The 26,518-nt window shown below is 40.6% G+C and overlaps 2 protein-coding genes and 1 long non-coding RNA gene across 3 annotated transcripts; 2 read left to right on the top strand and 1 right to left on the bottom strand.

Moving 5' to 3' along the window:
* Positions 1 to 701: 701 nt before the first annotated feature.
* Positions 702 to 4,166, top strand: LOC109635652 (uncharacterized). The gene is made up of 3 exons (XR_002203146.2): positions 702 to 995; positions 1,377 to 1,502; positions 3,361 to 4,166. It is a non-coding gene; the product is annotated as an uncharacterized lncRNA (long non-coding RNA).
* A 13,498-nt stretch (positions 4,167 to 17,664) lies between these two features.
* Positions 17,665 to 21,414, top strand: sc5d (sterol-C5-desaturase). Its single transcript, XM_020096984.2, has 5 exons — positions 17,665 to 17,808; positions 19,037 to 19,254; positions 19,557 to 19,689; positions 19,803 to 19,903; positions 20,425 to 21,414. The coding sequence occupies exons 2-5, from the start codon at positions 19,045 to 19,047 to the stop codon at positions 20,875 to 20,877; spliced, it is 897 nt and encodes a 298-aa protein (XP_019952543.1). The 5' UTR covers positions 17,665 to 17,808; positions 19,037 to 19,044; the 3' UTR covers positions 20,878 to 21,414.
* An 838-nt stretch (positions 21,415 to 22,252) lies between these two features.
* Positions 22,253 to 25,791, bottom strand: plekhb1 (pleckstrin homology domain containing B1). Its single transcript, XM_020097049.2, has 6 exons — positions 25,614 to 25,791; positions 24,577 to 24,729; positions 23,767 to 23,869; positions 23,644 to 23,683; positions 22,949 to 23,039; positions 22,253 to 22,651 (listed from the first exon to the last, which is right to left on the bottom strand). Exons 1-6 carry the CDS (start codon positions 25,648 to 25,650, stop codon positions 22,518 to 22,520), a joined length of 558 nt encoding a protein of 185 aa, XP_019952608.1. The 5' UTR covers positions 25,651 to 25,791; the 3' UTR covers positions 22,253 to 22,517.
* Between the last annotated feature and the right edge of the window lie 727 nt (positions 25,792 to 26,518).

Raw genomic sequence — 26,518 nt, 5'->3', positions numbered from 1 at the left:
CGTGGCGATGACGTCCCTCGAGGGTGACCTTTTGGAGATCAGGTCACCTGTAAACAACCACGTCCTCCGTCATGCAGAGCATCACTACGACTTTTAGACTAATTAACTCATGAAGAATTGACGCGTTGTTCTTATTTCACATTCACGCACTTTTGTCTGTGCGACTGAATAAAACCATTTCTTTAAACATCACTGTGCGACACCTTTCTGTCACTTTTTTGTTCAGACATCAGCTTCCATTCAGCCGCGGCTCCGTCCTCTGAGCCGTTGTCATTGTTATTTGAAATCACAGCCACTTAAAACGGCACTGAGACATTTGTCTGTTTGACTCCAGCATTAAATTGCTCTCTGCCATTCAGCGAGTGTTATGATTGTCTTGTTTTTTCGACAGCAATTTGTGCCCAGTGGATCAATTTGACTTTTTTTACGTTTTTCTTTATTTCATATGATCGTAATGTAGCACAAAACCTCTGCACGGCGGTCTGTGCCTGTTTTCTTACGATTCTATATAAATGGTATATGTCGGATTATAAATGTCTCTCCTGACATTATTAATAAGGGAAATGGATGAAGGTTGTTGGATATATTCCTTCCATGAATAAAAAAAAAAACACAAAATATGAAAGTAGATGCAGCAGTCGAGGTGTGGAAGGAAACAGGAAGTGCAGGTAAGGGGCGGGGTCTATAAAAAGGGGTGGGGCGTGGGTGCCTGAGTCCCACCTGAGAGAGAGGAAGCACATGAGCTCAGCTTTGTTCGTTTGATTTGTTTGGATCCTTTTTTTCTTTAGTATGACTTTAATATTTGAACTCTGGAGTAGCTGGAGAAGTTTTGTTAAACATTTATTTAAATGCACTTTCTTTGATTCTCTGTTTTGTGACGGACTAAAACTGGGAGTGATTGTTTCGAACAGACCTTTATTCCCTTTAAAATGATGAATCTTTATAGATTCCAGTCAGATTCATGTCTCCAACCGGAGGAAAGGACGGTTTTCCAGGTAATTATGTTTTAATATTAAGGTTTTTCACTTGTTGTTGTAAAATTTTCTTTTGTATATTAATGTGATTCTTTTAAACAAAGACACTATTACTGGAGCCAACCACAGTTTTCCCTCCGTCTTATTAGATGAGTCATTAACTGACCTTCTGAACGGGCCCCGTTCTTCAGTTTTAGTTTCTTGTGGGTTTTTCTGAAGGAGCGACTGACTCTTTGTCGTTATTCCTCCTTTTTTATTGAAAAAGCTTTTATCATCCTGTGGATATACATTACTTCCCATGAAGAATCTTCGCAGTATTCTCTCGTGGTGCAGAAGTCTTGTGCATTAAACATCACCAGGGTCTCATCAGTATAAATAAATGCAAACTTTCCTGATCTCCAGATTCGCTCCTGTGTGATGTCACTTCCTCACTGTCTGCTCTGTCCTCCTCCCCCCGGTCGTCTGCTGCGTTCACCGCACGTTCGTCATCTCCAGGAGACGTCTGAGTGAGCTGTTTGTCTTGATTAGGTAAGATTGTATATGTGCTGATTGCTTGAGTGACGGCAGCACTTGGTTTAAAGACACTAATGAAGGACGTGGGCAGCGTCTCCTGATTCCTGAGGTGACAGATAATTGCTGTTTGTGACTGGTAGGATGAAGCTCTGACGAGTTTGGATTCAGATCTTTGGGCCATCGACACCTGCAGGGGGGCGAGCTGGGGTTTGTTTAAACAATTCTGATCATCTGACTGCTTTTCTTTAACAAAGCAGGCGCAGGTTTCTAAAGAGAATGACTAGTATACAGGGTCCAGCAGCCCGGCGGCGAATGCTGTCTCTGCAAAACTAAAAAATTCAAAAACCTGTTGACACTGTGTCAAATGTGTCATTTTCAGGTCATAGCTGCTGCTGATGTGTGGTGTTACGTAATATTGCAAGTTTCGCTCAATGTCTTCTCTTCTTCTATAGAGAAGTGTGGGGGGGGGGGGGGGCGGTGACAGGGATATTCTTACACTGCATCTTGCAACTGAATGAAATTGTGTATTTTTTTAAAAACAGCTTGAAAATGAGATCAGTGACTGTGATTATGGAGAAGGTTTCCTCTTTCATTCTCACTCCTCCCCCCTGAACGTCTGTTCTTGCTGTTCTTGTTCTTGTTCTTAGAAAAACAGAGATTATTTCTAATATTCAACAGGAAACTTTATGAGATATGAAGAAGTTTGGTGGATTTGTTGCAGCGCTTCTGGTTCAGGAAGCCAGGGATCATGGGTAATATCCACGGTTCAGTTGTGCTTCAGCTTCAGCTCGGGGTAGCTTCTCTATATGAATGACACTTAAGCGCTCTGAGGTGGAGCCCAACTGAATTTATCTCCATGTCTGGTTTGGATCCCGGTTTTCCGGCCGAGGCCTCTCAGTGTGTTAGCTTTAGTTTTGTTAAGGTTCCTCCCACAGTCCAAAGACGTGCACATTAGAGTTAGGTATATGTCGCCCTTATATTTGCTTGGACTGACCCCTCAACCCTCAAAGTATAAGTGGAGCAGATGATTGATGGATGGATGTGGCTACAGGGGGCGCTGTTGCTAACTGAAATTCTCAATAGAGCTAAAGGATCATGGTTCAGATCCGTGCTGGAGACATAAGACTGTAGTTAAGTCACTGTCTTTTCTGTGTTTGAGTATTTAAGACGTCACCGTGTTTAATCCGGTCCTGTGGACTTAATATGTCTTGTGATGAATTATGTCGTCCTCTAAAGAATCGTGTCCCTTCTCACAGGAAGTTTGTCTAAATACCTTTGAGCAAACCAGCCAATCATGTTGTGAGCTGCTGCAGGAAGCTCAAGGTCGTGTTTACGATGAGACCTGTTGTATTCTTAAAAACAAAAATCAACATGGGCATCAGACGCCATCACAGCATGGTGCACAGCTCCAGCTCCTTCAGTTGACACACACGGAGGAGGAGGCACATAATCCACGTCCACATTCGAGTGTTTCTGTTTATGTGCAGTAACACTACTCTCTAATTTATGAGATTTTCTCTTTGCTGCAGAACAAAGCTCATTTTCTTCACTTCAACCCACTGTTTAGTTCATTTTTTTTATTTTTTTGCTTTGTTTTGTTGCCCTCCAGGAATAGTGGCACCATGACAAACAACAAAATAAAAAAATTATGCAAGTAATAATATGCAATAAGGGTAAAAATATACAGAATTTGGTTTTAATTAAATGCAACCGTGGAGCTGTTTATCTTCCCATGAGAGATTTTAAATAATGAATGTCATAAACGGCAGCTCTTGTTTTTTCACTGTTTTTACAATGTTGTTGTGTTTCACTTACACATCGGGGGCCTGTACTACGAACTCCAACGTACTTGGGATGTGTTTTTTTTTTTTAGAGCCTGGAGAATCTTCACTTGGAAGCTGGTTATCACTCGTCTCAGTTGACTCTGACGTCTTATCCAGCTGTGAGGGCGTTCGTGTGACAGAGGCGGAGTCGTCCATCTCCCGCGACCCTCTGAGGATTTGTGATAGTGACAATGCCTGGGTGTTTTTATTTAGTGTGATGAACTCCATCATAAGCTTTAAAACCTGGGTTGACAAAAGTCTGGAATCACGAAAGGATTCCACTCTAAGAAAATAGATTTATGTCGCTGTCGGTATCCTGTAGATCAAGGGCTCTAGTTTTCTAATGATGTGATTGGTTAGTAGTTGGGATGTTGACCGTCTCTGTTACCACAAACCTAACTTTAATGTTTTAACTTTATATATCGATCAACAACACACAAAGAGCGTAGACAATAAGACATGAGATAACAAAAAACAAATAAATCCCAAAGTTAATGAAATGAGTTTCTCCAGGTCTGAGTGGCCTGTTAACAGGTTGAGCCAATGGTTGGCTCACGGTTTTGTTCCGTCTTTCCAGTTAAGCAGTTGGTTTTCTCTTCTTCACGGTTGATGCCATTTAGAACGAAAGATTTGTGGGATCAGAAGAGATCTCCTGTCAGATGAGGGGGATACTGAGGGTGACAGCTTTCCCATGACCTCCGACCAAAACCGTGCAACTGGTGCACAGAGGCGAAGCGTGGACGTGGTCTTCTGTTGCACTGGGGCAGTGTGTGCACGTGTTGGTGTCAGTGAAGCACATTTTGTGAGCGGTGATGTGATCTCGTATTGAATTAATTAAATTGTGTCACGTGGAGAATGTGTTGTTTGCGTTTTCTGTTGTGTTCAAGTACAAACCATGAGTCTGCATCGACTGTATTTTAAAGGCGTTTGCAGATGGACTTGTTTTGTTCTGCAGTTTCATCTATGAGAAATGCAAATGCTGTTTATATGTGTTGCAGAAGTGATTCTGCCTTTTAGACCTCCACTGAAAAAACCTCCTCTGCTTCTGTGACTCATAAACAACAGTGCTGGCAGGGAAACAGGTGCCGGAGCGCCTTTCTGTGGACAGATTAGGAAGTGCACGATATCGACAGCAAAGAAAAATACAGTATTTATAAAGGATCACAGCCACGAAAACTTTGAAATGACATTGACGGGTGTGACTGACCAACATGTTCAGTTTCCCCAATTAAAATGCACAATTACCGGCTTAAGAAAATAAAACACCCTCAGACAAACACATTGATCGTCATGTGTTCGATACTTCCCCTTGTTTACTGACAGCTTTCATCAAGTCCACTCAAAAAGCAGAATCCCCCGGAAATAATCACCCTCCCTCTCTAAATGATTGTAATTTGAATTGAACATTACTAATTAGTGTCACTTTAATGTAAAGAGTTTCATCGCCTGGGCGTAATTAACTATTTTGAATGATTTAGCGTCTTTTTTTATTGATATTTTAGCACAATATAAGAGAATCCCCAATATCAACCTAATGGATCTTATTAGCCGTGTCCTCTAGACAAAGGTGATTTAATCAAAGCGGACTTGATTTATATACCTCGTCCCTTCCTCTCTTCTTCCACCTCTCTTCCTCCCTCTCTCTCTCTCTCTCTCTGTGTGTGTGTTGCTTGCCGAGGCAGCAGGGGATTCATTTGTCTTGCTGATTAATGATGAGAACCATATCCTCCACAACACCAGTAAATTAAAAGAGATCGGAGACAGAGAGAAAGAACATCAAGGTCCATTCATCCCAATCAAATTTCACAGTGGGTCCAATTCATCCTAAGCTTTATTTGTATTGTCTGCTTTACAAACACACAGAAAAAAGCATGAGTCATTCACTTCTTCATCCCAGACCCTTCTCTGGCAGTCGGGGGATTTCATCTGGCTACTCTCCATCTTCAGGATTCAGCCCTGCCCACTGGTCTGCTGCTTCAAAAGCAGCGTTTCTGTTTCTTCGTTGTTCATCACCTGCAGCTACGTCTCGCTGTCAGCAGCGTTTCCTCCCTGTGAGTTAATCTGTTTGTTTTGGCGTCGTCCTTCTGTCTGAAGTAATTTAGTCACAGTGGAATGACTGTGTACGTGAAGAACTGGATGTACATGTAGTCTTGTGGCCATCGACTGCAGTAGTTTTTAAATGATTGTTTATTATTAACACATCACAACAGTGCTCCAACTTTTTATTTTGAAATCACTGGTGTTCCTCTTTTTTTTTTTTTCATTTAGGTGCATCCAAAATTTCCACTGCGCCTTTTAGCACCTGGATAAAACACCAACTAAACCTTTTCTTGACTGTTCCACATACTGGACCCCAGGAAGAATAGCTCGTGCTTGTGCTTGTGCTAATGATGATCCTAATACAGAAAGAATATACATTGGTCATTTCTAAACTAGGGCAGGTTATCGACACTGATTTCCCAAATCGACTTCGCAGAGTTTGATTTGATTCTATATTTGTTCACTTAATGATATTTCATTGTAAAATATCAGTTTTGCTTGGATATAACTGTGCAAGGAAACTAAAGATTATATATAAAGATGGACGACATTACGGCTCCCAAAAGTGAAGCTAAATCATCTTGCTCGCCCCCTGGTGACGGTTCGCAGTATACGTCATAAATATCACATCCTCTGTTAGGGGATGGGACATGGACCGAACAAAAAAGTCAAAGTATATGTTAAATAAATGTTTCTAAAAGATGTTGAGTTGGTGATGAGTACCATGTTTGCGTCCTGGTAAAGGATGTTAGCATGCTAACATTTGCTAGCTCAGGTTTAAGGAGTGTCAGTAGGTCAGAAGATATTTGTGCATAAACTAAATATCACACATGAGCTGATGATGGCAGAGGAAGTTAAAGGATCAACAGAATTGTTCCAATTCATACCCAGGGGGATAAAACATTAAGGAAGGGCAGGAGAATCTTTTCTATAAAGGCCATTTTATTTTTAGAACATCCTCTGAGGGACAAACTTAATTATTAAATGCGTATATATCACATCCACCATCTCTGGTTTTTACCAAAAATCTGCTTCTCCTTGGTTTAGTTTTTGCCGAGTCAGTTTTTAAAATATTAGCTTGTCCCAAAGAAAGATGCAAACTTCAGTGCGTGTCTTAGCAAACAATTTGTGTTCTCACATACAGAGCCTCCATTAGTGCATGTCTGAAAACAGCCACCCAGCATTTGCTGTTATAGGCAATGACTCCATTAACCTTGATTAATTTTAATCTATAAGATATAATTTAAATCTATAAAGTCCAATGTTATAGCTGAAAAATATCAATTGTTCATAATCAGTTTTTATGTTTGGTTTAATGTTTTTTGAAGCAGCTTCTATATGATTTCCTTCGCTGCTGTATCACATTACTGCAGCTGTTGCAACAAACCATTTCCCCGACATTAGGAATCGATAGCTTTTCATCTTATTGCATTTGTTTGACGTAGAGACTTCTCAGCTCTCGGCTGTGTACAGACAACAGTTGTACATTGACCAGGGAATCAAACAGGCCCTACATTTTTCAATTATGCCCACAGCGTTTGGCAGCTTCCCAAAATGCAATTGTGTTACTGGCGTCCAGAGGAAATGGAGGAGAGTTCTGAGAATCATTCAGGTCACATCTCCCTAATTAATGCTGCTCCCCTCTGCTGTAATAAAATCAGCCGTAGACTCCATCCTTTTGTTGTTACCAGAGACTTGTCTGGGTTCAAGAGACGAGGAGTTGCACGGTGGAGTCGAGCGTCTGAAATCGTGCACCTCTGCAGAGGAAGCAGCAGGAGAGAGCTCTCGATGGTCTCGGAGGTTAATAACCCACTGACATTCACAGATTCATTGATCTCTGTAAAAAAAAAACGAATATGCAGCATGAAAGACGAGGGCGCAAAAATATTGAATCAGGAGCAGACTGACCTAAAGAGCTTTGTAAAAAATGATTGGCTGTGTTAAATAAAGCAGGAATGACGCTGCGTCTTTGACCGGACGGTGACTGTGACTGAGGCACTGAAGCAAAACTTCTGCCTAAGTGATATTTTGATAAGCATCACAGCAGAATGATGAGGGCTGCAGTTCCTCAACTCCAGGCGCTGTGCTCCCCGTGCTCCCCGTGCTCCTCGTGCTCCTCGTGCCCCTTCGTCTCTTTTGTAACGGACAACAAACATTTTTTTTTTCCTGACAGGTATAAAACATCATGATTTATATCGGAGCAGGAAAAAGTCACAGTATCATCAAAGTGGTTCTAGTTCATCCTGAAGCGCACCTGAACTGTTCCAAGTTTTAGGGCACATCATCCAGTAGTTGTCAGGAGTATTTTTGGGGGGGCCCCAGGCAAACAGGACCTGGGGGACCCTCCATTAAAGTGCAACCCCCCACCACCATTCTAGGAATATCACACAGACACACACACACACACACACATTTAGAAGTTCTCGTCTTCTGCCAAACCTCTGAAGTTACGAAACATTTGGCTGAAGCTAGCGGAATGGGCACTTGCTCGTGGGGCTGTAGAGGTAACGATCATAAACTGTGGAGTTCGTCCTCTGGTCCTGAGCGTTTGTGCCGAACTAAACGACAATCTCTTCAATGGTCATTTACATATTTCAGTCTGATAACGACAAACAGGCAAACTGACAATGACTCCACAGAACATTTGTGCTGCTCGCATGAGAAGAAATGATGCTGGTTGGTTGAACTTGATGTATATTTGAAACGTCCACGTCTTTATATTATCTTATCTTTGTTACATCATGTTTTCTGCTTTATAATCAGTTTTGCTTGTGTTTTATGTCTATTTATTCTCAAGATTTATACTTGAAGACACTTGTTTTAATCTGATTCTTCATCCAACATTTTCCCCTTTCAGCCAGTGAGCAAACTTTGAACTGAGCTGACGCCTTTTTAATTATTAAGCCAGATTGTCGTTTAGATCAGCAAAACACTTGTTGTAGCTGCTACAAGTTCACTTTCCCATCATTTCTCTTTGGTCCACTCGCCGCTATTTGTGGACCCTTGCACACTTCACCTCTTCATTGTTTGGATGTTGCCTTGACCCCCCCCCCGCCTCCGTTCTGTTTTAATGAAAGGAAGGTTCAAGATGTCAAGGAGGCCGAGGGAAACATTTTATAATAGCCACTGTGAATAATAATGCTGCCCGTTCAGTTGTAGCCTGAGGAAGTTATTTTAGTGTGAAGAGCATCGCCGCTGCACTTCCTGCTAACCCAGGGTCATCGTGGGAAGGCAACGTAAAGACGGCACTCATTTTTCAAATAGGTCAAAACAGCATGTTCAGATGCTTCCACCGAGGTGAACATACATGTTGTTCACATGTGTTGTCATGTTGAGGGAATGTTGTTTCAATTCCCTTCAGAATGAAACTGTGGACATCATCCACACTTCAAGTTAAAGTGGGATTTATAACTATGAGATTTAAATGTTCTTCAGCTGAAGCCAGCGAGATCACGACCTTCTGAAACCGTCCACCCTCAGACTGGACCAGACAAGTTTAACTTTACTTTAAGTCTGGAGGAGCAACAGCGAAGCCTGAATATGTTAAAGCACGTGTTGTGTTTTGTATGGTGGCCCTGAGGGTCAAAACAGAATGAAAACACAAAATACAATCTGAAGGAAAACCTTTCACAAAATAAATTATTTTACAAATCACATTTTGAATGAGGCATATCACAAAAAAAAACAAATTTCACAAAACACATGAAAAAAACGTTTCACAAAACCTTTCAAAAAAACACATTGTGTTAAACAAAATTTCAAAAACCCTCAATTAGATGACACAATACAACATTTCAGAAAACACTTTTTCGAGAACTTTTCACACAATAACCACATTGTGCAAAATACAAATTTGGAAAGACAAGATTTACAAAAGCAACATTTTGGAAAATGACAAGGAAACAAAATGACCCTGAACGTGTTCAGTCACAAACAACAAACGTTGCCTCTCCTTTTCCCGTGATCTGAGGCGTCTTTTGTGAAGCGTCCGTGTTTTGACGCTCTACATATTCACAGGTGTAGGATTTGAAATCGACAGCATCGCTTGCTCCAACAGCTCTGGCAGAAAAGAACACGACAGATCAGTGACTGTTCTCTCCACAAAACTTAAGATATCAAACCACATGTGACAAACAATAGTCACGCAGCACATGAGTCATCGTCTCTGGGAGGGTGGCCCACGTCCAAAGCAGAGAATGTCATTCCACCAGTAAGTCAGTGTGACATGAGTCAGCAGTAACTGTGACCTCAGCCACGTTGAGTCAGTGCGAGCTGCTCCTTCAGATCGTGTTGCACTATTGTGTGACCAGCGGAATCTTGTCAAGCTGATAATGAGTTCAGCGCAGGAGGAGGATGTGTGTGTGGTCTGATCAGTGCATATCATCACGTCACGACTGTAAACCTTTTTTATTTGCGCTAATCTGCGCCAGATACTCTGTCGTCACTATAACGTGAATGTATTGTAATATTTTGACTGGTCCGATCTTTGGATACGATAACAGGTTAGAGTTTCTGCAAAAAAAGTACCGACATGGACTTGTGGAAATTAATTTACCAGATGGATGAGTTATAGCCGGAGATGAAATTCTCGTTAGCTTGTACTTATTTTATTCTTTCGGTTTACTGGCGGATCTCATGCTGGTTTTTTCAAGAGCAGAGTGATTCACATGAATAAAGTAACCCCAAAATAAGAAGTTATACATATCAATACAGATGCATGCAACAAACAGACGCAACAGGACAATTAAATGTTGGAATTTAAAACACGACATGTATAAAGACAAATTCAACATTAGTCCAAATGAATCCAGTGTTTAATTTTGTTCCGAGGTCAAACAAACCAAAGTGAATTTCAGAAGTTAAATTCACATTTACATTCCTGCTCCTGGTCCCATCTCCTGTTCTGCATCCGTTCACAATGACGTTTAGCTCATTTCGTTGTTTTCTGGACGTAGTCTCAGCCGAGCGACCGGTGTCTGGCTCCTGTTGCCACATGTTACTGTCAAAACAGACCGAGAGACTGAATCCCTCATTATCAGACGTGTTCTCATTTGGTATCTGCCTCCAGCTTCACGATTGCAGCCAGGAACACTAATACCACAGATGATGGGCGCAGCCCTCGAAGCTCAGCGGTACAACAACAGGACGTCAGGGTCGCGAACTCGACAAACATTAGCTCATTTCTACCCGTGGAACCTGCACACACGCTGACACGCTCACACTCCAACCACCACCATCGCCGCCGCCACTGCTGCCTCCAGCATGTGCTATTTTGCCAACTGCAGCCCTGGGCAGGATAATAAGATGGCTAGCAGACATTTTGTCAATATTTCTGTCTTGGCTCAGAGTGCGCCTGGCCGGCTGCTTACTGATGGATGTGTTGACTGATTTTTTTTATTTATTTCTTTCTCCACGAGAGCTCTGCCCCGGTTTGCCAGACTGCGTGAGAGCAAGTAGAGGCAAGTGTACAGGGAGGGGAGAAAGGCTCACTAATGCAAATCAGTTCATTAAAATCAAGCACAAAGCATCTATCAGGGGGAGGGATGCTGCTAATCAGCGCCTGTGGTTAGTCCGGCAATATGTAAGACGGAGACGCTGCACTCCTCAGCTCTGATCTTGTCTGGGGAGCACTGGAGCCGGTTGGTGCTAAGGAGGCCGTGCAGATGATTGATTTTCCAGAAGGATGCTTTGAAACTTTGCTCTTGGTCTGCCATCTGATTAACATACACGGCATTATTCATGTCATGAATATACAAGGAGGCATGGAACAAATAAATACTGACATGCGTTCAGGAGCTGATAAATATTAAATGGAGCACACATGGCTTGAGATTTTACCATTTCATAATTTGAGCGTTCATGCTGTGAGGACCCGTAGCCAAGGTTTAATCTGAGGTGTAAGAAGTCGGAGCAGCCGAGCGTGGAGATCAAAACTTCTTCACAAACACCAGAGATGTGCTTTTGAATCCTGGCTCTTCCTCTGCTAAAGTCGGGAGAGGTTTGCAGGTTATTCATCGTATTCAGACTCTTATTGTCTCAGTGAATGACTCTTTATCATTCAAACATAAACTGTGATGCTTTCATTCAGATTGTTTTCTGACTCAACGACTTCAAATTTGCAGCCAAAACAAAAGATTTCATAGAACTGACACAATGACGACATAAAACGAGTGATGATGAGAAGAAATTAAACTTTTTATTCCGTCAGTCAGTGGTTGAAAAATACTGTTGAACACAGGAAACTAATTAAAACCAAACTTACTGTGAAAATAAACGTGTGGACATCAAAGTGATGAGAACTACGTATAATAACAGAAAAAACATTTTAGAAAAATATATGTTCCATGTTTCGACTTGACCCATTTCTCATCCATCTATATCAACAGTCTACAGCAACACTACATGAAAAGTTGAAGGTATAGTTTGTCATTGTCAGAAAACCTCTGTAACCTCCACTTTCCTTTTAAAAACTTTTAACAATGAAATATTTCTGCACTTCTTCCTGTATCGATGCTTTGAGTTTATATTTTATTTTAAGGGAGATCATGCAGGGGCAAACGTTTCACTTCGTTGTGTCGGAGGAGGTGAATGAAAATCACCAACAAGCCACTGTTTGGACGTCACAGTATTGATATCTTAATTTAATACATAGACCCACATTAAGGCTATTTGACAGAATATAAAAGTACTTCATATCAATAAGCTGTTTAAACTACCGAGCGATCGTTGCTGACGTTCAAAGTCAGTATGTCCCTTTTTCACTGTATATAAATGGTTCGATCCCCGGCCTCTCCGTTCCCGGTGGAGAAGTGTCTTTGGGACTTGGGTCCTGAATAGCTGAATAACTGTGTGTGTGTGTGAGTGATTTGTGATGAGCACTGAATAAATGTGTGAATGGCAAAATAGGAAAACATGAATACTGAACACCCACCATAGAATATCGTACAGGGACGATCACAAGAGCATGTGTAGTCAGCTGACACACATCAGCAATTCAGAAAAACAGCAATTGTTCTGCGTAATTTGGCCGCATTTGCTCCCTCGATTGGCTTCTGTGCACCGCTTCTCTTTATGGGGCATCTGCCGTGGACGCCAAATGACGCGTGTCATCGTATCTGTATGTCACACTTAATAAATGAATGGTCTGCAGAGCGGAGACAATCCCCACAGGCCCGGGTTTACTGGGAAAGTAAAGAAAAGTGAAAAGTCCGGAGCAAGATAGATTGGAAAAAAACTTCTGAGAAAGTTCTGAGAGCGGAAGAAAAAGTTGCTTCTGGGAGCAGATTCCTGCTCCGACTTGCAGAGGCAGGTGTCTTGTGTATGCATCACAGAGGTTATTAGCCCACAGTCTGAGGTTGTTGCATTTGAATCATTTAAGGGTGAGTGTTTGAAGCTCCTTGATATAATGATCCTTGGCAACTCTGAGAGTTCAAAGTAAATTGGCAAGGTTAAAAAAGGCTTTCTGCCACCGAGCAAAATAGAGAAATCAGCCAGCTATGTTTAATGGAATTTTCATCAGTGCTCAACCAGTCCCTCAAATGGGTTGTATAAGATAATGGCTGCACGGGTTCATTACCTCCTTGTCAAATTAAATTTCTTTTTCTCCTGCAGGCAGATTGGATAGTGATTACAGATCTAACCAAAAAGAAGGCTCCAACTTTCACTCTGTAAAAGTGGGACGGGGCCACAATGACGGCAAAATGAGTCTGTTTCATCTCAGGACCTTTGTTGTGAGCTGACCCGGCACATCGCAGAGAGACGAGGTGTTTAATGTGCTGCCACGGTGGCTTTTCTCTCTCTTTGTGCGACTCTTGTAGCTCTTAAGTGAAGTGTCCTTTGTAAAAACACGGTGATGCACACGCACACGAGTGGCGTTTACTTCAGTGAAACGAAATCAGCAGATTGCAAAGTTGTTGTTGCTGCATTCTTCCTCGTTGTTGTTTTTTTAACGGTTTGAAGCAGCGACGCAAAACTCGACAAACAACACAACCTGAAAATAAATTATAGACATAACAACTGTGAGTGTTACAGTCCTGAAGATTTTGGGTTGATTTAATGAAACTTGTGGTTTTAATAATTGAAAAGTATTAAAGGGGCGAAACTGTGTTTTGAGCCTTGAGATGGAAACTTAAGTATTTTTTTAGTTTTAAAGTCCGTGGAGCACTTTGTAGACCTGTTTTTTGAAAAGATGTTTTAATTTTGTAATAATGCTGTTTCATCATTACGCCATTTATACCATATGATGTAAAAAAGCTCAGAAGACCTTTTTTTTTTTATTCCTCTGTGGGGAAGAAGAATCACACGAGGCCGTGTCTGTCAGGACGACCTCACGATGATCAGCGATAATCGTCTGAGAAATGGAACGAACACAGATAAGGGTTCACGGCGTCTTCAAGTGGGGGTCAGAGTTTTTCCATATCTGCTCATTTCCAGAGCTGACAAATTAATACGTCGTTGCAAATCGTGCGAGCCGACATTTTTACCTTCACAGTCACTTTTGTTATGAGACTTTTTTTCGTTTTTTTCTGAAAAGCAGAAAACTCAAACCATTCATCAATTGTGAGACGGGAGGGCGCGACGTGCATCTTGATCGTCAGTCACCTTGCAACAGCGATCTGAAAACTCGAACCGCTTGAATACCAAACACGTTGTGCTCTTGACTCCTCGTGTCGAGAAACACAAGCTGGCAGGTTCTTATTTGAAGGCAGCATTAGTCATCGGGAAACAACACTGACAAAAAAAATGCCGCTCCTGAACACTCTCAATGATTAAGAAATATTTGTTGTTAAGTTCTGGAATGACGAGTGTTCTCGTCTGTCGTGGAAATGTCTTGATTCTAGTTGTAACCTCGAGGTCCTCTGGTCAATATCTGATGCTCAGGAGATAAAACAATTTTAATTCTGGCTCTTTGTGGGACGACTTGTCAACGCAAGACAGACAGTTTTTAAAAAACATGAGGTGAAATGTCCTTAATGATTTGTGATTGGTTGAGCTTGTTTATCGGCGGTGCCTCAGTCTCCTGATCGTCATGGCTCAGACTCCGAATGACGCCTTCGGATGTAAGAAGGCTGTTTTTCGTAACCCGGAAATACTTTGAATTCATTTCTGCATCATGGAAGAAAGTAGAGACGCATGGTCCATCTTTATTTACAGTCTGTGATCTACAGCCTCCCGCATCCCCAGCCCAAATATGGAGGAAGTGGCTTTTGTCGTGAAACACTGAACCAACCAACAAACAGAAAGAAAGAATCATAAAGTTTTATTTTCCTGAACCAGAAAACGAGCCTGCAATTTGTGCTCTCGCCACATGAATCTCTTCACGCTGGAGGAAAATTAGGTTTGCAACACAACACGATCTGCATTTCAGAATTAATTCTCATTTCATGAAATTTTATGAGACTAGTTATTTATGAGCAGATGCAGCTCCAGCAGCGAACAGACTCTCATCGGAGGAGGAGGAGGTTTAGTGAACGAGGTGACGGATCGTTCGTCCAGGACGAGTGAGACGCTGCCCAACTCCCTCTCTTTCTCACTAAATTGTAAACAAAGAGTCATTTTAAATTTTTAAATACTAAGTTTGAAAAAAAAAATGTCTGTGACCAATCGGACTTTAAATCAGTCTGAGTTTATTCTGATCCAGATGTTTACATGTGTGGACGTTCGAACAATTTCTAATCAGATTATTATTAATATCTGTGGTGCAGCTCTCATGTGTCGATATGAAATACACATATAAAATATGTGTGAGATCTGAAACTGGGAGCAGCTGAAACAAAACAAATCTTTCTCTGTGAAATCTAAAAATAATTCTGCATCGCTCCGTCGTTTCTGTTGGTTACGATAACACAGTGTTTTAATAGTGATGGAAGCGATTACAGTTATTTAGATGAACTGTAACTTCATGCTCCTTGACAATCCAATATGTGACATTTTAAAAAGTTGCGAGACAACTTTCTCCAGTTTTTGATTACATTTCCCAAAGTGCCACATCCAGTGTTGTTGCCTACTGAGGAGATGATGAGCAGCAGGTTATCTGGGGCTCAGCGTGAGGGTTGCCTCTCTGCAGATATCCTGATTGTGTGTCTGCGCTCAGAGGGAGACGCCTCCACTGTCTGCGAGACGACTCTTTTCCCAAACACCAACTTTCCTCTAAAGTGGAGACGGTTCCAGTCGAGCCTGCACAAACAAACTCTGTCAAAATAACTCTCACTGGCACCTCCGGGATTTAACAACTCTTTCATTCAGTGTGTAAATAAAACCACATTCATGATATTGACTTCACAACATATGGTTTCTAGAATTTCTATTTTGCTTTACACAGGAATTCTAAAATATTATGTGTTTTTTTTTTTTTGCTGCTTACAATAGAATTTTTCTCATCTTTACATTCGTGAACTTTAAATAAGTTGTTAGGAAACCGAACGTTCGGCATGTTGCTCGACTGATATACTGAAATCTACGCCAGCTTCTATTGCTAATACATGTGACCATTGTTTTTCTTCACTTCTTCTTTTCTGTCTTTGTTCACTCTGTTTTTTCATTTGTTCATGCTACACTTTTAAGTAGAAGACTTTTCTTTCAGATCAGTTTTCATCATGATGTTTATGTTACCACCAGGGACACGCCCAGACATTTCAAATGAATCTTCTTTGTGGCCCCAGAGTTGATTCTTAAGAACCATCAACGAACGTTTTGATCTTCTGTACACTTTTTAAAACTTTTTAAAACTGGGAAATGTCCGGGGTCATTGTCGTCTCATCATTTTTAACCGGTTTAAAGAAGCGCCTTCAGCCACTGGACGTTATTGGATGAGGGTCGTTCACATCCAAACAAAACTAGTGTCAGAGTTGTGAATATCAGTCAATCATTCATACAGAAACTTTTATTAGTTTACAAACTAAGTCAATGCATGAAAATCACTTTGCCCTCAGACTCTTGCTGATGTTGATCTTGACTCTCGCAGAATAGAAGAACAAAATAATGATTAGGAATAAAGACTTTTTAAATAAACATGTTATTCAGAACCATCGAAGCTGTTTTTCTTCCTGCCCTGCAGACACGTCTTCGACACGCAGGTTAACAGCAGATCTGCAGCACATCCTCTCCTGTCACATGATTTGAAATGATGTTGCACCAAAACCACAAAACAACCTTGGAAAAAAGAAACGTTTTGTGAGAGCAATAGAATTATGGACCAAAAGTCAACGAGTGTTGAGATGACGCTGACGCTTCAACCCCTGGTAACGTCTGATACATGTTAATAACAAGGGCAGCTCTGATGTAATACTGTCATGAGTGTGATGAACTGTACTCATGTTTATACTCCTGTAATATGACTAGAGCAAAATATATATATATTGAATTTTGTTAGAAACTTCCTGTAAAACTTTCAGGACCCCTCCATTCAACAGCTCTTATTCAAACGTTCATAATCCAGCGTCTCTGTGTGATTCAGAAAATATAACACCAGCCAGTCAGTTACTTGCTTTTCTTCTCACCATTGTGATAGTACTACGTCCTGCAGTACAGTACAGCCATAGTAATGCATCAGACAGTGTAGTATTCCACTTGTACTCATACTTACACTGCCTATGTACTAAATTCACTTCAAACCTGTCACTTCAAATATCTCAGTCCCTAAAAAAAAAACATGTTCTCCATGAAATGAAAATGAAGTTCTTTCAGTTTTTTGTCTCTTAAATTCATAAACAGTTTGAGGTGATATAATATTCCTGCAGTGACAGGCAGAGGTTGGTCCCTCTCCTCTACATTAGAGCAATACTGACATCTTGTGGCTGGATGACTGTTTCTGTTTCATAACAAGGTATTTTTTATACATGTGCAACAATAGAAATATTTTATTTTGACAGCAGAATGAATGAACAAAGCAAAATAAAACATTCACTCAGCTTCAGGGGTCGTAAAAGTCCATCACTATGAGCCTGTGTATTTCCAACAATGTAGTACTGTTTGTGTAAAAAAAACTTTCTGGTACCTGAAGCAAGTACCTGATAATAAATAAATAAATTTACTAATATAAACAACTAATTTGACCAATTCTCCATTTGTCTCTCTGTCCTAGCGAGTGCATGACTTCAGACTTTCAAAAATAATTTATACTGTGAATCAAACATTCTTAATTTAAAACACTGTTGGATATTAAAGAATAAAACCCTACATGTTAAATAACTTTTCTAAGTTTGAGTCGAGCTGCAGTGTCAGACCTGCTCCAGGTGTGGCAGCAGCCCCGGTGCCAGTTGTTTCTGTAGCACCATGAGCAGATCCTCCAATTGGCCAATGGGATTTTATAACAGACGTGCCGTGATGGGATCCCTCGCGCTCATTGGATGGCCTGGTTGTGATGTAACAGGGAGCTCGTCGCTGATTGGTTGCCCGGTCACCTTTAGCTTGGTCCACATCTCTCTGCTCTTGTTCCGGATTCGAGCAGCAGACACAAGGTAGAGTCCTCTCTCACTCTGTCTGTGATATAACTATAGATATAACTTTATATTAACGCTGGGTGTTCTGTTAGAGAACACTCCATTGGCTTTCTGCTTATTAAACCTAGTTTTACAGTATTTTCGTGCAGCTGTCATATATAACATGCAGTTATATAAGGAATGTTGATATATGGACTAAAGGTTTGTACTCGATGTCTAGAATAAAGAAATTATTTTTAAATATTAAATGTTCTGAATCATGCCCCATGTGTAATGTCATAAACGAATCCACAATATCGAAAGTGTATGTTTGTGTATATGTGCCTAACTTATTCTAACGCTCTGTCTTGATCAGTATCTTACCTTACTGACTTATTTTGCTTAATTTCTATCTGTATTTGTGACAGAAATGTGTTTACACAAAGTTCATTTCCATACATAGGACTGGTTAAATAGTTTTTATTTTATTTGAATTATTGAAATGTATTAACTTCATGACTCATTCCCCAAGTCCAGGGATCAAGTCCAGAGGTGCACACACTCAGGAAATTGCTTATTTTAAATATTATTTTAAACCTATAATATCCAAACTTACACTAACTGTCTCCTACTGACAGTTTCTGGTCTTTAACATAACTAGTTGAATGAAGAAAGTTCAATATTTGCACTCAAACGAATGCGAATACTTTGTGTGCACCTCCTCGAAGTAGTTTTGTCAGTATTCTTATGTTCACGACACATGCTTTGAATTATTTGCTAAAATAAAAAGAGTTTATTGTTAATAAAGTTCAATTCAACTTTTAGGTGATTTAAGCATAAATTGATTTGCGGCATAAAAAGCAGCTGCTTGACGCAACATTTATACTGTCAAGCTTATGTAACAGCTGTATGAATAGTCAAAGCATTACAACACAGTATAATGTGGCTGTAATTTTATTTAATGATATATAATCAAATATTTGTTGATAGAAGAGGGTTAGAAACTGAGGGTTAGAAACTGTTTGTAAAAGTATTCGAGATTAATTAATACATGTCAAGCTTCATTCCTGACCTCAGAGGTTTTAAAGAAGATAAAAGTGAAGCTCTTGGTCATCTTACCTCATTTCCTCTGCAGCTTTCTGACTGCGCTGATAAATGTAAAATAAGTTTTCAAGATTACCTGTGATATCATGCAAACCATCAGTTAATTGTTTATAAAGGCCAAAATAAAGAGAAGGTGCCTCTGCCTGTGTTTTATCCTCTTCAGATTCAACCATGGATCTTGTGCTGAATGTTGCCGACTATTACGTCCTCACCCCGTACGTGTACCCCGCGTCGTGGCCTGAGGATGGCGCCCTGCGGCAGATCATGAGCCTGCTGGTGCTGACGAACCTCGGAGCTGCCGTCCTGTACCTGGGCCTCGGAGCGATCAGCTACTTCTTCATCTTCGACCACACTCTGATGAAGCACCCACACTTCTTAGAGGTATGAAGCCTCGTGAAGCGAGAAATCTGAATGTCAGCAATGACACACACTCATTTATATCAGTCTTCTAAATGTGCCTGATTTGTTTTTCACAAAGATCCATTAATTATTCTTAGTGAAAAACTTCCTATTATTATTTCTTGTCCCATTCGTCTGAATGGACAGGGGTGAAAACTTAACTCTCACGGAGATAATTAAAATAAAGCAAAGTCCAGAAAACCATCAGGATAAATCTCAGATTATCACGTGGGGGGTTTAGTTTGATATCATTTCAAACATGTTGAAAATGTTTCCTTTCACAGAATCAGGTCAGGAGGGAGATTAAATATGCGATGACCTCTCTTCCCGTGATCAGTCTTCCCACTGTCGCTTTGTTTTTCGCCGAAGTCCGAGGATACAGCAAACTGTACGATAACGTTGATGAATCTCCGCTGGGTACGTTCAGTGAGCCTTCACAGGTTTACAGATGTTCTGCAGTCGTCATGTTTCCAGTGTGTTCGTCTTCAGGCTCCAGATTCTTGGTTGTGAGCAGGTCTGTGTGTTTTCAGGTTGGCCCGGACTCGTCCTCAGTATGATCTCCTTCCTGTTCTTCACTGACATGTGCATCTACTGGATTCATCGCTTCCTTCATCACAAGCTCATTTATAAGGTTGTTGTGGTTTTTGTGTTTTAACATATCAGGTACAGCGTTCCAGTTAAATTAAGGGCTGTTTAATGACTTTTGATTTCAACACAACTTTGATCACTGTAGTAAATTGAATATTGAATATTGAAAAATACTGAAATAAGATAATCTCAGTTTATAATTTGATTTATCTGTTGGCCGATAAAAATCAACACGAGCATTTCACAGACACATCAGCGTTTATGCTCGCTGATGTGAAAACCTAAATTCCATTTCTTTTTTATAAGGGTTTGATAACGACATCTTAGGAATCATTTCAAATTTTAATTTAAATCAGCCAATATACCTTTTCACAAATTGAGTGTGTCGGCATCCGATCCAATTATTAGCAATAATAATTGCAAAGTAATTTGCACAAATTTAACAAATGCCATCAAATTTAATGCAGATAAAATAATGTGAAACTTTGTGGGGGTTCTTCAGAATGTTAAGTTTTATGTATGAAATCATGGTTGGATAAATTCTCTCCTGTCTTTTCCCCACAGCTGTTTCACAAGCCTCACCACGTATGGAAGATCCCCTCTCCCTTTGCCAGCCACGCTTTTCACCCAGTGGACGGCTTCATGCAGGGTCTCCCCTACCACATCTACCCTTTCCTCTTCCCCCTCCACAAGGTGCTCTACCTGGCCCTCTACGTCTTCGTCAACATCTGGACCATCTCCATCCACGACGGCGACTACCGCGTCCCCCGCGGCCTGACAGAGGTCATCAACGGCTCGGCTCACCACACCGACCACCACCTCTTCTTCGACTACAACTACGGCCAGTACTTCACGCTGTGGGATCGCCTGGGAGGCTCCTACAGGCACCCGTCGGCGCTGATGGGGAAGGGTCCCCACGATCTGATACGCAAACTACAAGCAGAGGGGAAGCTGGGAGACGACAGAGTGAAGGTGAACGGACACAATCAGAGAAGAGTCACACTGAAGGAGGAGTAACGGGGGAATTTAAAATACGTGGCTGAAATGAATCACTATTTTTGTAAAGACAATGTGCTGCACCCAAACTCAGCTGGAAAACACATCGGGGGATAATTGGAGTGAGTGAACTTGCCAAACATGAAATGTGAAATTTGGAATCTGGTGGAAAAAGGTGCCTGTAAAATGGCCGAACCCCTGGAGGGACATCCTCAGAGGTGAGCTATAGGACGCCACATTTCTCTCACCGTCATCAGTCATGTCAGCGGCTGCAACTGAAGGGTTTGACTTTTTATACAAGAGTTAGACACTGAACGTTTTTGGAAGAAGAAGAAACAACAGGAGAGAAGTTTTATTACAAGTTAAAGTTCCGAGCTACAGGAGCTGCTACACACTAACTGAGTTTGACTCATGATTAAAGATCGACTTTGACTTAAAGTTTGATTTAACAAGTTGAACTCAATCGACTGCAATAAAGGAAAACTTTTACTTTCAATAAGTCCCATCACTGTGGCTTTATACTACTTAACAATTCCTGATTAAAATGTGTAAAAGCAACAGAGGTTTGTGATTTGTTTTGTTGACTTGTGTTCAAACATCATCCAAAATGTTTCCAACAATGTTCAAACCCAGAGAAATCTGCAAGTTTATTCAACTTAACAGTTTCATTCTGGTCGCATTTCCGAGTTCTGACTTCCAAACGTTCCATTGCAGGGTGCGTATGTGGCACGCCGTTAAACGTAAACAATGGTGGAGAAGACAAGTCCCATGATCCCACGCTGCTTCACAACATTATCCAACTAACTCTGTTTTTATTGTTTTGATTCGGCCAAATTACAAAATGCACATTTAACCCGGAGATTTGCTTCCTGCATTATCAGTTTTTCGCTAACCTGCTTAAGATTTATTTGCAATGTAAAAACTGACTAAGACCTAGTTTAAAAAAATATCTGAATTTTTTTCTTAAAGCGTATCCTCTGTTTGTACTTTTAGCAGTTGCACTTGGTCATTTAAGGTTCAGTGTGTAAGATTTAGATGAAAATGATCTATTGGCTGAAATTTAATGTAAAATAATCCTTGTGATGTTTTCACTCGTGTGTTTCATCTAAATTGTGTGGATTGTTTTTTCTTTACCCTAGAATCGGGCCTTTATATTTAAATACTTTATATTTACATCAAGGGGGTCCTCTCTACGGAGGCCGCCATGTTTTTTACAGTAGTTAAAACTAGACAAACTAAACACCTTTTTGAGTTTTTATGAAAAACCACAAGTTATTTTTGTTTGGAAGGGGAGGGTGAGGTGAAGGGTATTCAGCTGCAACATGCAAATTCACCACTAGATGCCACTAAATTCTACACACTGTACCTTTAACTTCTGATTCTCTTGCATTAAATGTTAGGAAACAACTCCGGTTTAATTCTGTCACATATGAAAATGTAAATGATAAAATAAGCTGTATGTACAAGCAGAAAAACATCGTCTTCAGCATAAGTGTCACAATCAAGTTTTGCACATCAGAAATAACATGTAATAACCATTTGTTTCAGCAGATATGGTTTGAAAACAATGTACAAAAGACTAAGAAAAAGAAAAAGACACAGAGGTCAGGTGAAGTCTGTGGGCTGAGTCAGTTCTCGTCACATCAGTATACGAGATCATCTCAGCAGAGAAATAGGGGCATCCAGAGGAAGGATCTCATGGCTGCTCCTGCTGCCATTCCTGCCAGTATTCCCAGAGCGAGATTTTCCACCACTCCATCAAATGGGTCCCTCTGAACGACCACCTGATGGGTGCCTGAGAGAAGATGGAGAGAATTAAGGTACAAGTATAATCAGACAGTGGGAATACTGAAAATCTTAGGCTATATCTACATGTTACCTGTAATGTGTGAAGCAATATTTAACCCTTTTATTTTAATGAATCAGTATTTTTACATGTATTACCATTATTACTGTTTATATGTAGGTCTTGGTGTAGGTATAGAATTGAATAGGCCCCCCAAAAGTTGTTCGTAGTGGAATCACTGCCAGACGAAGCCTTGGACGACTCTAACTAATGTTGAACGTATCGAGTTGCTTCACATAAACGTACCTGGTCCTGCTCCAGGTGTGATGTAGACGGTGTGGTAGCCGTTGATGGGGACAGCCTGGTAGGAGTCGTCATAGGGGTCATATGTGAAAACCTACAGCACGAGAAGAAAGAGAACAACCACCGATCATGTCTCAGCCCTCACAGAGAAGTCTCCGATAGACTTTCAGGATTTATTCATTACTGTCAGTGACAGACTCCCCCAACTGTTATATGTCAAACAACTATATAAAGTTTACTAAATGTTGACTTAAAGGAGTCCAGTAGGTGCAGGTTTAGCAAACTTGAAGCTATATATAAAGATAGACGATATGCCAGCTCCCAAAAGCAGAATCATCTTGATCACCCCTGATGGCTGGCTGCAATATAGGCCATAAGCCCCACCTCCTCAGAGTTTGACTCCAAAAAGTTAATTTTACTCAAAGATGGTTTTTGTCATTATATTTGGTTGTTAACACACTGGTGTTTGTCCAAGTGTTCATGTATCTGATAAGTTTGGTTTTAATCAGGGTTGACAATTGAGATTGACACGTAATTGGTCAAGCACTTGTATCAGTGGGGTGGGACCTCAATTCGTGGCTCAACCCTTCGATCACTTCATCACTCCAAACAATGTCTAAAGAGCAAGATGGCAGCAGCCTTTCAGTCGCCCAAGCTTTTCTTTGGTTGACCACAGCCGTAGATCATGAATCACTCACCGGGTTTCTCCTGGTCTCAAGCAGAGTCAGTTTCCATGCTCTGAAACGGAAATGAAAATGGATGAAGAAATATTAGTGGACGTAAAGAGAGACAGCCGACCAGAGTGAAGTGAAATCACCTACATAGACTCATCCTCGCTGTTCGCACACAGGTTGATTGTTGATCCGTCTCGGAGCTGAACCACGATGAGATTGTCTCTGGGATTGCTCTCTGGTGGAGTCACACCTACATACAAACGAGGTAAAGCAGTTATTCGCCCACAAATTAACATATCGTCATCACCTTTACAATGTTGTGTCCTTGATCTAATTAATTGACTGTATGGTTTAGTCTGTTAAATGTGTAATTTAGCAGTGTACTTTCACCTCATCAACAAAAAGTGAGAAATTGAGATCATGCAGGACTTTATTGGTAGTTACCTCCACCAATGAGGTTAAATTTTCACCCCTGTCCATTCGTTTTATTGTTTGTTGGCCGATTTGTTTGTTTGTGAACAGGGTTATGCCAAAACTTCCATAAAACTCGGTAGAAGGATGCGATATGCTTCAGAAAAGAACCCATTAACCCATTTGCTAATGATCCAGACAAATGGAGGAGTTTTTTATCACTTTCTTTAACATTGTGAAATGGGGCATTTTCACCATTTCCTCTGGAATAATCCACGGATCTTTATGATAATTACCAGATATAAGGTCATTGATGTCTATGAGTCTGTATATTTGCTGCAGTTTGATTGAATTTAAGGGGCCTGTTGGGCCTTGGCGGAAGTATGTGCTCTACTGAGTTCTGGTTAGTATAAGGTAACGGTTTATCGTCATTTTTTTTAACTGTTGAATTGTGGGTTAGGGTCAGGGTTAAACTGTCATCCTGGCATTTTGTCCCATGATGATGACGACTTCATGTAAAATGGCTTGATTATTCCTGTGCTCTACCTCCACACTCCAGGCCAGACCGCACATCCACACATGTGATCTTCAGGCTGACGCGGTGCTCCAGCTCACGGCGGCTGTCGGTCTTGTAGAAGCAGAGGCTCCCGTCAATCCAAAGGTCACACCAGTTTAACTTCCAGCGTTTTAGGACCGAGGCTGTAGAGACACAATGTTACATGATACTGTCTTTGAGTTTTTGTCCTGTGAAGTAAGATTAGTAAATATCTAGAACTGACCGTCCACTGATCTCAGATTGAACGTTGATAACATGCTTGTGTATGTGTGTTTGTGTGTGTGTGTGTGTGTGTGTGTGTGTGTGTGTGTGTGTGTGTGTGTGTGTGTGTGTGTGTGTGTGTGTGTGTGTGTGTGTGTGTGTGGTCTCCTTCAGCACATACAAATTGTCATTGTTGCCTAACCTCGTTAAGCCACTTGAAGACATGACCAAGGATAATTAATGGGATTAAAAATGTTTCGTAACAGTTACACTTTTCAGCTTCGAGAAAATGCTCCAGTGTTTCTGTTTGAAATTCAAACAAGAATTCACGCTGAATGATGAACTTGACATAAATAATTTTAGTTTATTGAGTAAAGCATGTGGGGGAAATCCTGCTGCAGAGGCAATAGTTGTACACATTGATGGTAAACAATAAATATCATCTGTGTGTCACTGTCTGTGAATCCCAACATTCCTGTTATCTGTCTTTTCTAGAGCTTTTGTTGAACATCAGTCCTCATCTCTTATTCTCCTCTTCCTCATTTCCTCCTCTTCCTCTGTTCATTGTATTAAAACAAAAGTCACTGAAGAATGTCTAAACAAATGTTTTTAGCAAGTTACCAGAGCCCTGCCGATTGTATAGTTCTTCTAAAAAAACAGCTACAAAATGAAAATTAACAATAAAAGTAAATAATTAATTACTGATAATAAGATTGTTCCTTTTAATAATTAAAATAAACATAAATCAAAGTTTGTGTTCCTTTTCAAACTTGATATCCCCTGATAGCTGTTGAAATTAATGATTTATAAAAAAAACAACACTCACTTTGTCTCCAGAGCCAGCCTGACCTCATCAGCACCATTCTTATCTGTTCTTCCAGTTTTCAACGATGACGGTGATGATGATAACCCAGAACAGGCACAACAGGGAATTTAGATTTTATTGTTTGTAAAATTTAAATGATCCAGTATCTGTTTTCAGCCTCCTGTGGCTTGGTTTATATTCCCTGCGTCCCGGAGTGCGGAGTAGTGGTAGATTAGTCTGGTTGACTCACAGGATCATTCTGGATTAGGGCAGTGTTTGGCCACGCCTTTTATTTCCGTCTCATCTTCGTTGTTCTTTCTGGACTCTTCCTGACTCCTAACACCATCAGCCACATAGATCACATAGATCCTTGAATTTATATGCTTATAAATCAAATTCATTTGACACAGTCCCCTTCATTCATGTGCACTCCTCTCTAACTTTGCTTTTACTGGTTAATCTCATTACTGATATAACAACAAGGATTAGTTTGAGTCTCAGGTCAGTTACGAGTCTTCTCCGACTTCCTACATGTGAAACGCTGATGACACCATTTCCTTTTGCAGCTTTCACAGAAATAATTGGTTTCTCCTCTGTACCAGTCACTTATTATTATTATATTATTATGTGAATGTTTTCATTGAGAACCAGGTTTTCCTTACATTTGTGGTCATGCATCAAACAAAAAAAATTAAGAGACAAAGTTTTGTAATCTATCTTTTATTTTATTTTAACTTTTCTATCCCACATCTATGAGTTTACCCCATTACTCCAGTGGTTTAGATTAATATTGGAGCCATGGATGGTGATTTAGCTGCTCCAGGGGGAGCGCTGCTTTGGGACTTGGGACACATTCGCAACAACTCCTGACAACCTGGACAGAAAGCTTTAAAGAACAAAGTTTAAAATGACACAAACTGCCATCC

Source organism: Paralichthys olivaceus, chromosome 15 (genome assembly GCF_024713975.1).
Source record: "Paralichthys olivaceus isolate ysfri-2021 chromosome 15, ASM2471397v2, whole genome shotgun sequence".
NCBI classification, from domain to species: Eukaryota; Metazoa; Chordata; class Actinopteri; order Pleuronectiformes; family Paralichthyidae; genus Paralichthys; species Paralichthys olivaceus.
This window is presented reverse-complemented; position numbering and strand designations above follow the sequence as displayed.